The 12,607-nt window shown below is 32.2% G+C and overlaps 2 protein-coding genes across 2 annotated transcripts; one reads left to right on the top strand and one right to left on the bottom strand.

Annotated features, from left to right (window-relative positions):
- Positions 1–173: 173 nt before the first annotated feature.
- Positions 174–12,371, top strand: Brf (Brf RNA polymerase III subunit). The gene is made up of 9 exons (XM_070638216.1): positions 174–358; positions 416–475; positions 538–724; positions 859–926; positions 993–1,097; positions 10,360–10,509; positions 10,575–10,801; positions 10,989–11,964; positions 12,153–12,371. The coding sequence occupies exons 1-9, from the start codon at positions 244–246 to the stop codon at positions 12,281–12,283; spliced, it is 2,019 nt and encodes a 672-aa protein (XP_070494317.1). The 5' UTR covers positions 174–243; the 3' UTR covers positions 12,284–12,371.
- lute (BTB/POZ domain containing protein 3 lute) lies at positions 1,130–4,574 on the bottom strand. Its single transcript, XM_070638217.1, has 6 exons — positions 4,378–4,574; positions 3,973–4,287; positions 2,861–3,008; positions 2,641–2,802; positions 2,116–2,568; positions 1,130–1,875 (listed from the first exon to the last, which is right to left on the bottom strand). The coding sequence occupies exons 1-6, from the start codon at positions 4,472–4,474 to the stop codon at positions 1,338–1,340; spliced, it is 1,713 nt and encodes a 570-aa protein (XP_070494318.1). The 5' UTR covers positions 4,475–4,574; the 3' UTR covers positions 1,130–1,337.
- Positions 12,372–12,607: the final 236 nt, after the last annotated feature.

The following is a 12,607-nucleotide window of genomic DNA, read 5'->3' on the forward strand; positions in this document are numbered from 1 at the left end:
CCTTAAGTTTTCTTCATATGTTCTCAATTTTTATTCAATTATAAGTCATCCGTAACCAATACAAATGTATTTTAAGCATAATTAACACCTTAAAATCAACTACCTGATGTGTAAATTAGTTTAACGGTTTTCAAAAAATCAAACAGAAAGTTCAAAAACTTTTGACACAATATTGACGGGAACTCAGAAGGAATAAATTCTTCATAAAAATCTCGTAAATGTGAAATTAATAAGGAATTAAAAATGAGAAAGTGTGGACAATGTAATAGTACGGAAATCGAGGTAGATAGTGCTCGTGGAGATGAAGTATGTACAAATTGCGGTGCGGTATTGGCTGATAATATCATTGTTGCAGAAGGTAATAAATAACATTTTAATGTTTTACACCAATGTTAAAATCTTTTTATTTGAACAGTTCAATTTGAGGAAAATGCACACGGGACATCTGCCGCTGTTGGACAGTTTGTGTCAGCAGGTAATTACTTATTGATTCACATCCAGTTGACAAAGTTAATATGTTGATTTCTTGAATTACAGATTCAAAAGGTGGAGCTACGGGATACGGGAAATTTCATGTAGGAACTAGCACAGAATCTAGAGAAGTTACTCTCAGAAAGGCTAAAATTGGCATTTCACATTTATGCAATATGCTGGCACTTAATAATCATTGCATAGAAACCGCACATAACTTTTTTAAAATGGCTCTCTCAAGAAATTTAACAAGGTGAGTGAAGTTAGCATATTTAAGTGCTGTTCCTTATCTGAATAGGTCATTCTATATTTATGACATGTTGAGATGATTATAAATCAGTTATTGCAAAGAACCTTCATATTAGTTCAATATATTATCAATTTTAGAGGAAGAAAGAATTCACATATATATGCAGCATGTGTGTACATTACCTGCCGAACAGAAGGAACATCACGTAAGTCAAAAGAATTGATCCAGATCAAATAAAATGATGTTAAAGACATTAATCTTTAAATTTTAGACTTGCTGATCGATATAAGCGATGCACTACAGATCTGCTGTTATGAACTAGGTAGAACATACCTAAAGCTGTCACAGGCGTTGTGCATTAATGTTCCATCCATAGGTGAGTCAAAAACAAACAGTTTATTAGCTTTGAATAGATTCTTTTAATTTATTTAATTTAAGTTCATTCAAAAAAATTATGCACACTACAACTACATTTTCTCATTTATCTTAAACGTCCTTCGTCTACGAAGCATATATAGATTATAATTTTTTTATTTATTTTTCTTGAAACTAGTTTCAAATCACGAATTGATTAAAAATTGAATTAATTTATCCCTTTTACATATTGACAAAAAAGCTATTGACTTTTTGTACATCTATCATAATTATCATTTGGACTTGGCAATGCCAATTCGTTATTGCTGCTATTTGAGACAGCTTTTTTAAGAGTATTTGTATTTGAGTGACCATTTGATGGTGGTCCATAAAATATGAGTTCAGGAATTTGACCACCTTGAACGCCTGTTCCGTTGGTCGATTCAGAAGAGCATTGAAAATTAAATGTAACAGCGCCAGTACATACTTCCGTCATTCCTTCTTGTCCGAAGAAACTTAATTCCGTACCATCTAAAATCACACTTGCTGTATAGAAACATTCAGGTTCAATTTGAATTGGATTTTCAAAGAAAACGTGGAAAGTATTTGATGATCCATCAGAGAAAAATTTTGTATTGCTTTCAGCGAGTATCCGTCCTAAACGTTTCAATTCAATCTTAACATTATAGTCAGCTGCGCCGGTTGAAGATCCATATAGTCCAAATCCAACAATAAATATTCTTTTATCCACACTAAATTGTATTGAATCACATCGTCCTCGATATCTCCATTGATTGCTCCTAAAATTAATTAACATATGTATGAGAATTTGTATTGAATCTGTCAATTAGGACAGACCGAAGTGTTATTTTTATCGAGAAAAATAACGGTCAAAAAATATTTAAAAAATAACGGTAAAATCAGTTTTGAAAACAAAGTTCAAAAAAAAAAATTTGAAAAAATTTAACGGTCAAATAAAGGCACAACTTTATGACTTCTGGAATCAATTCCTATTTGAGGAAATGACACAAAATCCTTACCTGTAAGCACACGAAAGAAATCGATGACATATTTGAGCTTTTAAACCACTTCGAGGCTTAATAGGAAAATTAAGTTGTGGCTTACTTTTGGCCGTAAAATGCAAAAATATATCAATAGTCTCCTGTTGAGTCAAAATTCCTAATTGTGCTACATTATTTGCAAATTGTTCTAATGTCATCGTTGGTATTCGAATAAGAAATAATGCAGTTCCAAGAATTTGTCTTTTATTTTGTGATGTCGAGTCAATTTCGGCTTTTTGGCAAGCCGTATGTGCCCAATTCAAAGCTGCCTCAAATAGATTAATCTCCTTACAATTGAGTGTCTCACGTGCGAGAATCGTTTCAAATGTTTTAATATCAATGTCCACAAATCCCTCTGATTTAATTGCCATTTCAGCTTGTGCATCTAAAACCTCCCAACATCGTGCCATCAGCTCTGGTTCCTCAAATAATCTGTAATTAACAGATTAACACGAGATTTAATTTTAAGTCAATTTTGTCGTTTTTTTTTTGAGTATTTATTACCTTGATTGACTCAACAGAAGGCAAGCGTTTTTTGCTGTCAAACTTGTTTCTAAAAAATTAACACATGCACGACACAAATGCGGTACAATATATTTTTTGGCAACATATAATGTTGCAAGTACATTATCTTCAGAGAGTTGAATTTCATCACAATAGAGATATCTGTGGATGTATAAACAGTCATTAAATTCATCACTTGACAGTCAATTGTCAAATTTACCTTAACATTGTTAAGAATGCAATAGGTTCAACATCAGGTACACGAATTTCAGTTTTATTCTCAGCAAGTCCACCGAAAAACATTGCATAAAATACCGATGATCCTGTTGCTAATACATATTTGTGGGCTGGTATGGCTTGTAAATTGTCTGGAATGTTATTAATTGTTAGTTAGTGCTGTTACTTCCGTGTTTATTTGCACGATAGAAAGTAATTGTGTGGAGATGACTGAATTGCATTATTTATTATTATATGTTTACTATTGTGCTCAGTTAAGCATTAAGTCGGTCGAATTATATGAATTTTAGTGGATGAAACTTTGTACTTCATATTTGGAATTAGACTTGAATATTAAGCTGAGCTTTGTAGGTCAAGTCATAGGGTTATCACATGTAGGAATCAGATTATAAAATTCTGAATAAGCTAATCGATTGCTTCATACAGGATGAAATGTCATTAAAAGGAATGTTTGGAATGCTAATATACAATTTAGGTCTAGGCTTGTGCAGGATGTCTAATGAGACCATTTACTTGCTAAATTGTAACCCTTAATAGCTATAACGAGTTAAGAGCTACGGTCTCGAGTAAAGTCGAGTGTCGGTATCAGGAACCCGAACCCTTGTTCCTAATACTCAATTTGAGAGCGAGCAAATTGTATGACAATACCAATATAAGTTCAAATTCTGATCCATTCTTAGAACCAGCTTGTTGCCATTTTTTTGTAAATACCAATGTATATCGTAAAAATACACAAAAGCAGCAATCATAGGATTATACCAAAGATTACACACATTTTTGCATCCTATTAAATAACAAACATCCCTAGGATTCTTATTCCGGATATAAAATATCGATTCGTCTGCTCAACAAAAAAAAGAAGTTGGTAACTTAATAGTCAGTCTCACTTCATAGCAACCCCGGATCAAGTTTCATGTCTGTAAAGCATTTCATTTCTCCACAACCAAAAAAAAAAAAAACAAAAAGAAGTAAAATGCCAAAAGTTTCACACTTTCACAGGTCTTAATGACTGACTATCTGTCGATGATTAATTTATCAATCGATTAGTCACTTCCATCGTTAAAATAATAAAAAAAATATATGACAGTAATTTACCTTCATTCCCCACAATAAACTTCACATCAGCCATTAATTCATTATTGAACATGGCTGCATTACGTTCGCGTACGCTTGGCTTATTGGCTTGCCAATTTGGATCACTCGTTGGATCTTCAACTTCTTGATTAATTTGTGCTATTGATAATGCGGATGGTGATTGTAGGCAGAATGATGTTGATGTTTGTGGACTTGGTGATGGTATTGGGGAATTTGGAATGCTTGATGGCTGAGTTATAAGCATATTATCTCGTTGATTTGATGGCTGTTGTACATTTAAATTATGTGGTGGCGACATTAATACCTCATTATTGACTGTAATGATAAAATATTAGTCACGGCACTAAAGTTAGTTCCAAGAATCAATTGAATTTAATAACAAAAACTTCTATTTTACAGTCATACCAGATATCCAATGAGGTGTTTGCGAATAAGACATATTTGCTGGCTCTGAATTACGTTTCATTTGTGCAATTTTTGAATATATATTGGACATAGCCATTATTCAGCATGAATTTTATCAAATCTTTCCATTTTTAAGCAAAAATTTTAATAAAAACAAAAAAACTTTTTTCAAACTTTTGTTGGAACTGAGGAAAAATCAATAATGTTTGAGAGCGAATTGAGAAAAGTCGTCAGTTAATCGAAGAATTTGTGCAATTGTCGGATAACTGAGACATTTAAGAATAGCACAGGAAATAAAGGTAGAATTGTAATTGATTGTGGATGATTGGAAAACATGAAAGTTGAATGAGTTATGGACTGACTCAATTTATTGTCTAAGGAATTGGACAGTAAGTTATAACTGATGAGTGTCATTAACAGAGGCTCTATTATGTCATTTTGTTCCTTATTAAGTAAGAGTATTACTTGTAATATTGCGGATGATCATGATGATCATATGAGACAATAACTAGGATTTAAGGCAGAAGCTTATTTAGGGGAGTTTGGGATATAACTCTAAATGATCGAAATCTGCCGGTATGATCTTTTCAGGGGAACTTCGCGCCTTATCACAAACTATTCGAATCCTAAATCAGGGCTGGTAAATCTGATATTTTTCAAGGCACACTTTGATGGTTAGCCTCGACCGAAACCTCACACAACATATGGTTCATGGAATTTCTAAATATTTTTAGCGGCACACAGGTTGTCCACCACTGGTTTAGGAAGTGAGAGTATTACTCATATCATTACTGTTGATGATCAAATGAGACAATGACTTGGATTTAATATAGAGGCTCATTAACGACAGTTTGAGATATAACCCCGAGTAAAATCTGCCGGCATGTTGTCGTCAAAGCAACTTTGTGATCCTTAACTATTCATTAATGCAATAGGGGTCCATAACAGGCAAAGAGACTGCTTTTAGGTACCGTAAAGGTATTTTTGCAATATAAAAGGATACTATTTGCCTGTTAGGAGAGTTTTTGTTTTAAGGAGGGTACAATAAGAACGTTACAAACTACTCCTCCACGTGGGGTTGAATGGACTATCATTCAAGATCACATGAAACAGTTTTTCTGTAACACAGACATTCTTTTGAAATGTAAAAGGCAAACGGAACTTGATAGCGATAAAATTACTTGCTTTACAACCTTAGAAAAGAAGACAGAACAATAAAATAACGAAACTAGCAGAAGGTAACTGCCAGGAAACCTGTTACACCGCTTTATAATTGACCATTCGAATCGCAATGGAACTAATCATTATCATCTTCGTGAAGAATTTTTATGGTCAAGTCGATTAACTTCTTTTTGTAATTCTTACATGGGTTGGGAGTAAATGACGTATAATATGCTATAGATTTTAATTTTTAGGATTCATGAATGATCCTAGGCATTGTTTGTCCGAAACATCGACAAACTTTCATCCAGAACATTGATTCTTTCATCCAGAACAATTGATTCTTTCATCCAGAGTTGCAAAACAGTCACTTGTCACAGGCAAAAACCGTACAAATTCTTGATAATTTGTATGGTTTTGTAAGAAAAACCATACAAATTATTAAGAATTTGTATGGTTTTTGCCTGTAAGATGCTTGTTTTCCAACTCTGCTTTCATCCACCACAGATGAAATTTCATCCGGTATTCAATGTCTATACCTTGCACATTCCTATCTGTACATTTCATAACTGCGGTTTTCCCGCTAAAATCTTCTAATCCCACTTACGACATATGAAATTTAATTGAAGTTGAGAAAGGTTAAGTATTATTAAACTTGTTATGAAATAAAAATTTGATATTACAAAATAATGAAATGGAAAGTTTGAATAGTCATGATCCTTAAGGGGACTTGTGCATGGATTCCGTTTGAATTTTAGCGGGAAGGTATGGGGTACGGTGTAGACGAAGAGTTTTAGATGGCAAAAACTGAAGGCTTTTTAGGATTTTTCTCACGAAAACTGTAACAAATTGACGAATTTTCTAAAAAGAAGCGAGTGGCTTTACCTTTTCTGAACACGCCAGTGGTGGACAACCTTTGTGTCGCGGTACATTATTGTGCCGCCAAAAATTTTTTAATATGCCATGAACCGTATGCTGTGTCCGGTTTCGATCGAAACTCACCACCATAGTGTGCCTCGAAAAATAAAAGGTTGTTCACCTCTGGAATACGCTTATGGATGGTGAAGGGAGAAGGTGGGTGGAGGTGATCTGTCTCGCCAATTACATATCAGTTTAAATCAACAGAATATTTTGTTTAAGCATGTAATGTTCTTTGCACAACGGAATAAGTAGACTACTCCATCCTGACCTGTTTAACGTGCAAACTTTACTGTTATTTGAGATAAATCTGAATTCGCAAATATTTTCGGTAACACTAAACTGTAAATCAGAGTTTTAATTTACCAACAGCTTTCATTGTCTGTTATTCAGAATATCAAGATATGAGCTACATTTTTAATGTTAATGGTTCAAGAGAACAGCAAGTTAAACCTTAATGAAAACAAGTTAACAAAGCTGTTTCAACCTTAAAGCCTTTAACAAACTAAAACATTAAGGCACATTTACTTCCTATCCATCAGTGTAAATAGAAATTCAATTGATTCCAGTAAATTGCATGACTTGTGCATTTTACATCACGCATGATGTGCAAAAAATATATACACAGACAGTGACAGAGAGAAGGCAATTATTAAATAGTATAAAATTTTTTGTGCTGATACCTCGCAAGTTACCGTGCAACTGGTTTCCATAATTTTCATTGCCATTGACATAGTAATTATCATTCAGACGAATGTTTTGATGATAATAATATGCTCGATCATGGTCCACATATTGGTTGTTTAATTCATACAATAAATCATCGTCTTGTGGTGTTAATATCTCGTCAATAACAGCAACACCACTTTCGATTGTCCTTAAATTACTTTGTATATTCTCATTAAATTTTGTATACCAAATTCCCGATTGTGATATTATCCAATGAATTATATTATATCCAATATGATCACTTAACTGCTGTTGAACTAAGACCATTTTTGCTACTGTTTTTTCCAAACTGTTTTTAACTGTTTGTTTCTATTCTTCTTCTTTTGTTGCTGTGTCCGACACGGCGGAGAGAGAACAGCAATTGATTTCGCCAAAAAAAAAGACGTTTCACTTTCTTTTATATCTTTAGGGTTCAAAAAGACTTTCTCTTTCATTTAAAAAGAAATGAATAAATCATTGAACTTCTTTTCACTTTCTTTACTCTAAATGACATAAAAATATTGTCTTCCTTGTTTCACTTTCAATATGATTGTCGCGACTTATTGTTCTATTGGGATGTTTATTGCTTAATACCGATTTAATTGATAAATTTTATTAACTGACTTTACGGAAATATTTCGTCCGCGAGCTAGCACGTCTGCTTTGTTTAAGTTAACTCTTGAAAATAATCCACAACAGTGAGACGAAAGCGAAAAAAAAAATATATATTACTCAATAAATGTTAACTTACTGACTGACTAACTGAATATTTCTTTTTTTCTTAGCGAACGATATGAAGCAAATATCATTTTTTTATTTTATATATTGAGCGTATGAAGAAATTTGTAGTTTTTTTTCTCGTGGAAATGTTTTAACAAAAAGATAAAAAATAAAAAAATGAGAGAAACAGGTACCGGCTTAAGCAACATGAATTAAATGTTTTTATACTCAAAACTGGTAAAAATTGTCGTCGGTGCAATGAAACTGGAGATATTTTAGCGCAGATTGCAGAGAGATCCGTGAACTTTTATTAAGGCTTAATTACATAAATTGCATATTTATTTATTGCACAATTTTATGTGCAGGAATAAGTGATATGTTATTACATTGTATTAATTTAACGGTCATGTAAAATTCAATTTCTCGGATTTTTTAATCCGAGATCAAAAATTAACAGTCCTTTGTAATTCAAATTTTGAGATTTTACTCCAAGTTCAAAAAAAAAAATGGTCATTTGAAATTCAATTTTTATTTTTGATCCAAGTTCAAAAATTAACGGTAATTTTAAATTTAAATTTTTAACTTTTAATACAAGTTCAAAAATAAACGGCTACTTGAAATTCAAATTTAGACTCAAGTTCAATTTCAATTGAATTTTTTACTCAAGTTCAAAACTTAACGGCAATCTGAAGTTCAAATTTTGATGTTTTTTTGTCGAAGTTCAAAAATAATTCGAATTTTGACCTTCTAATCTAAGTTCAAAAATTAACGAACATTTTAAATTCAAATTTTGATTTTATTTCGAGTTCAAAAATAAACGGTCATCTGAAATTCAAATTTTGATTTTTTTTTAAATTGAAGTTCAAAAATTAACGGTCATATTCGGCCAACTTTGAGCAGAATCAAACGATCTCAGGAATGTTGAACGACTCTCTCGATTCCAACAAGTTATGCCTTAATTAACCAATTCTTCTAGCTGAATTTTGCACAATGAAATTTGACATTTGTATATTTTTGTGTCAAGTTTCTATAAAACTGTAATAAAATGTTTTTTGAAAAAAAGCTGCTTGACCTTACCATTTCAAAGACCTCATCGTCGGTCTGACGATCAAAACTTAATTACGTTATGAAACATTTCTAGAAAATGCCCTACAGTAAAAGATACACAGGTAATTTCATGAAAGTGCATTTATTGTTCGGTTTTTTAAACATTTTCTAAAACTGCTGTATATTACTCGTTTACGAAGTGCAAAGCATTAACATTACCTCTTACTTGGGTATGGACTTATCAGAGATTAAAAACTTGATGTAGTCAGTGCATTAAAGAAATATGAGCAATCATAATAAGCAATCAATTTTAATGGTTAATACAGTTAGTAGTTGCAAAATGGTCTAAAGGGATGACATAAATTAATGGCTACTTAATAATAGTCACATCAACCACAAATTAAGTTCGGGAAGAGAGTGAGTTATAGCATTTTTGAAAGTAAATTGTTGTGCGCTAGATATGCAAATGTGAGAATTAGGTAGAAAAATTTTTATGGAAGGGTTGATGTGATAATTTATAGAAATTGGATAGTTGTAGAATGTGTGATGTAGGCTTGTGCTATTTAATGTCAATTTTTAATTAATTCAACGGTTTCTTGGAATTTAAATTCAAAACCCTACAAATGAAGTAAAAGAAACATTTGTATGGCTTTGAAACAAAGTTCAAAAATTTAATGGTTTTTGTAATTTTGAAATTTGAACTTTAAAACCATATAAATGTGCAAAAACTGTTGTAAAGTTTGTCACTGAAATATCAGCTCTTAACAATCAATTCAATTTTAATTTACCTGTTAAATGCTTCATTTTTAGAATTTATAAGGTTCTATCAATTCTTACTACTAAATTCTAAAACAGTGTTGCAAAACAGGCACCTGTCACAGGCAATAATAATGTGTACGATTATTCGTACGAAACCATACAAATTATCAAGAATTTGTACAGTTCTGTCTATGACAGTTGCCTGTTTTGGAATTCTGTTCTAAAATCAAGAATTATGAAAATCTATTAAGTCACAATAAACAATTACTTGTACTTCCGAATTGTACAATACTTCTGTTCATTACTCGTTAATGCTTCATACAAATTAATAATTATTTCCGCATAACAATCGTACCTTCGTTTTTATATAATCAAACTTGACAATTCTTTTGAATATTTCAAAAAGATAAATTAATTAATCAGTTGTATAAATAAGGAAAAATGCGCACCAGACGTGACAAAAGTAATTTTTTTGACTCGAATGTCTCATTTTTGTCGTTCCATAAACGGTGTGTATATTGTGAATTGTTATTATAATTAAATAAAGGGAGAAAGAAAGAATTTTAAATATTTTAGTACATCAGATAGTGCTAACAATTTTAATTAATACCTTTGGATGTTAATTTCACATTAATATCGATTTCCATTTTTTTTTCCTTCTCAACCCAGATCCATGCATTTATATCATGAGGTTCGCAAACCGATTAGAATTTGCTGATAAGACACATGAAGTTTCAATGACAGCACAACGTCTCGTTCAAAGAATGAAAAAAGATTCACTACACTCTGGTCGACGTCCTTCAGGTCTTTGTGGTGCTGGTAAGCTACTTAAACATCATGTCAAGATTGATTAACATGCTAATTGATACTAAAAAATTATTTAGCCTTATTACTTGCTGCTCGTATGCATGACTTTAGTCGGAAGCCAAATGATATTGTTAGAGTTGTAAAAATTCACGAATCAACGTTAAGAAAGAGATTATTAGAGTTTGGTGAGACACCGAGTAGTGCATTAACCATAGATGAATTTATGACGATTGATCTTGAAGCGGAGGCCGATCCACCAGCTTTCAAAGCTGCACGCAAAAAGGACAAGGAACGATTACAAAAGGTGATAAATTATGAATTTTTATCATTGATAATAGCATGTGGACTCGTCCATAATGCTTCTTATTTCTAAGCTTAGTATTCAAATCTCAAGAACACCTGCTGTGCAATATCAGCAAAACTATATGACTAACATATTTATTTAATTTATATTCATATATTCGCATACTGAAAAAAACAACCGAAAACAGCTGCCAGATGAAAGTGAATTTACATCTTTGCAAATCGAAATCGATGCAGCCATTGAACGAGACCTAAAAAAGAGTCGTAAACGTAAACTTAACATTGCCGGTACATCTATGGTGATAGATGATTATGATGAAACAAAAGAGACAGATATGTTTATAGGCGAATCAACAATAGATGTTATTAATGAATGTTTACAAGACGATCCTGATGACTTTTCTGGTGATATTAAAACTAAAGTTGTAGAAGAAAATAAAGTAGCTGTTGTGGTTCCTAAGAAAGAGGAGAAAAAAGAGAAAATAGAGAAAGAAATTTTACCAAAATTTGGTGGATTAAAACCAGATTTGTTGGCACTGTGCACGGTTTCGGAAAAAGAACAGTTTTTGTTGTCATCATCAAATAAAAAATCAACGGAACCAGTTAACGATTTAGATTTAGAAGGATTAGATGATAATGAAATTAATGGCTATATTTTATCGGAATCTGAAGCTGTTCTTAAAGACAGACTGTGGAACAAAATGAATGCTGAATATTTAAAAGCAGCAAAAGAACGTGAAGAAAAGGCAGCTAAAGAGCGCGAAGAGGGAAAACCAGAAAAGAAAAAGAGACGTGCAAAGAAGAAGGCAATCGGACCATCTAGTTCCGCTGGTGAAGCTATTGAAAAAATGCTTCAGGAAAAGAAGATTTCATCAAAAATTAATTATGACATTTTGAAGTCACTCACGGCAACTCAGGATGATAAAGTTCCCGAAGAGATTCCAACAGAAATACCAACAGAAGAAGAAGAAAAGACTGAAATTGAACAAGTATTAAAGCCTCCACAAAGAGCTGAGACGTCATCAACATCGCCTCGAAAGAGTTACATCAATTTAAGCAATAATAGAAGATCAAAAGTTCAAATGGGTCTTCCAGTTGTTATGCAAACCGAAACAGTTGAAGAAGAAAAACCGGCCGAAACTACACAGGCTGTAGATCATGCTGGTATGTATCAAAATTGCATGCAATGTTTAACGTTATTTTTTATTTGAATTTTTAACGTTTTTCAAAAATTCAAATTATAACGGCCTTTTGAAATTTGAACCTTGTTGTGTTCAAAATTTGAACTTCAGTGATTTTGAAAATTTAAATTCTAACGGCATTAATTTTTATCATTTCCATTTTCCCAACAGATGACTTCGATGAAGACGAAATCGAGGAACTACCAGAACCACAGCATGAAGATGACCGGTTAGGAAATATTTTGAATATGGGCGACGAGGATAATGAAGATGCTTATTTACATTCAGAAGATTACTATTAGTTTTCTTATTAATTTACTATTAATCTTATTATATTGAGTAATAAAATATAATTTATTAACGACACACATGAATACCTATTGAATAAAGATTTGCAATAGTTTTTAAAGCATACACATGTTTATTTTTAAATATCAGCTGCTTTTTTTTGCAGACCGCAAGTTTTTTACGCGATTTCGAAATCGAGTTTATAGAAGTGATAAATTTCATTGACTAATCCGCAACATTGTGTAAAGATGTCGGTCAATTTGTCTAACGTATATTTCAAATTCCGTCTACTGCTGCTCATCAGCTGATTTCAGTGGAAGACTTTAAGTTGTTTACAT

This window comes from Chironomus tepperi, unplaced genomic scaffold, assembly GCF_022539635.2.
Source record: "Chironomus tepperi strain 1889 unplaced genomic scaffold, CSIRO-AGI_Ctep_v1 contig_171, whole genome shotgun sequence".
In the NCBI taxonomy this organism is placed as follows: domain Eukaryota; kingdom Metazoa; phylum Arthropoda; class Insecta; order Diptera; family Chironomidae; genus Chironomus; species Chironomus tepperi.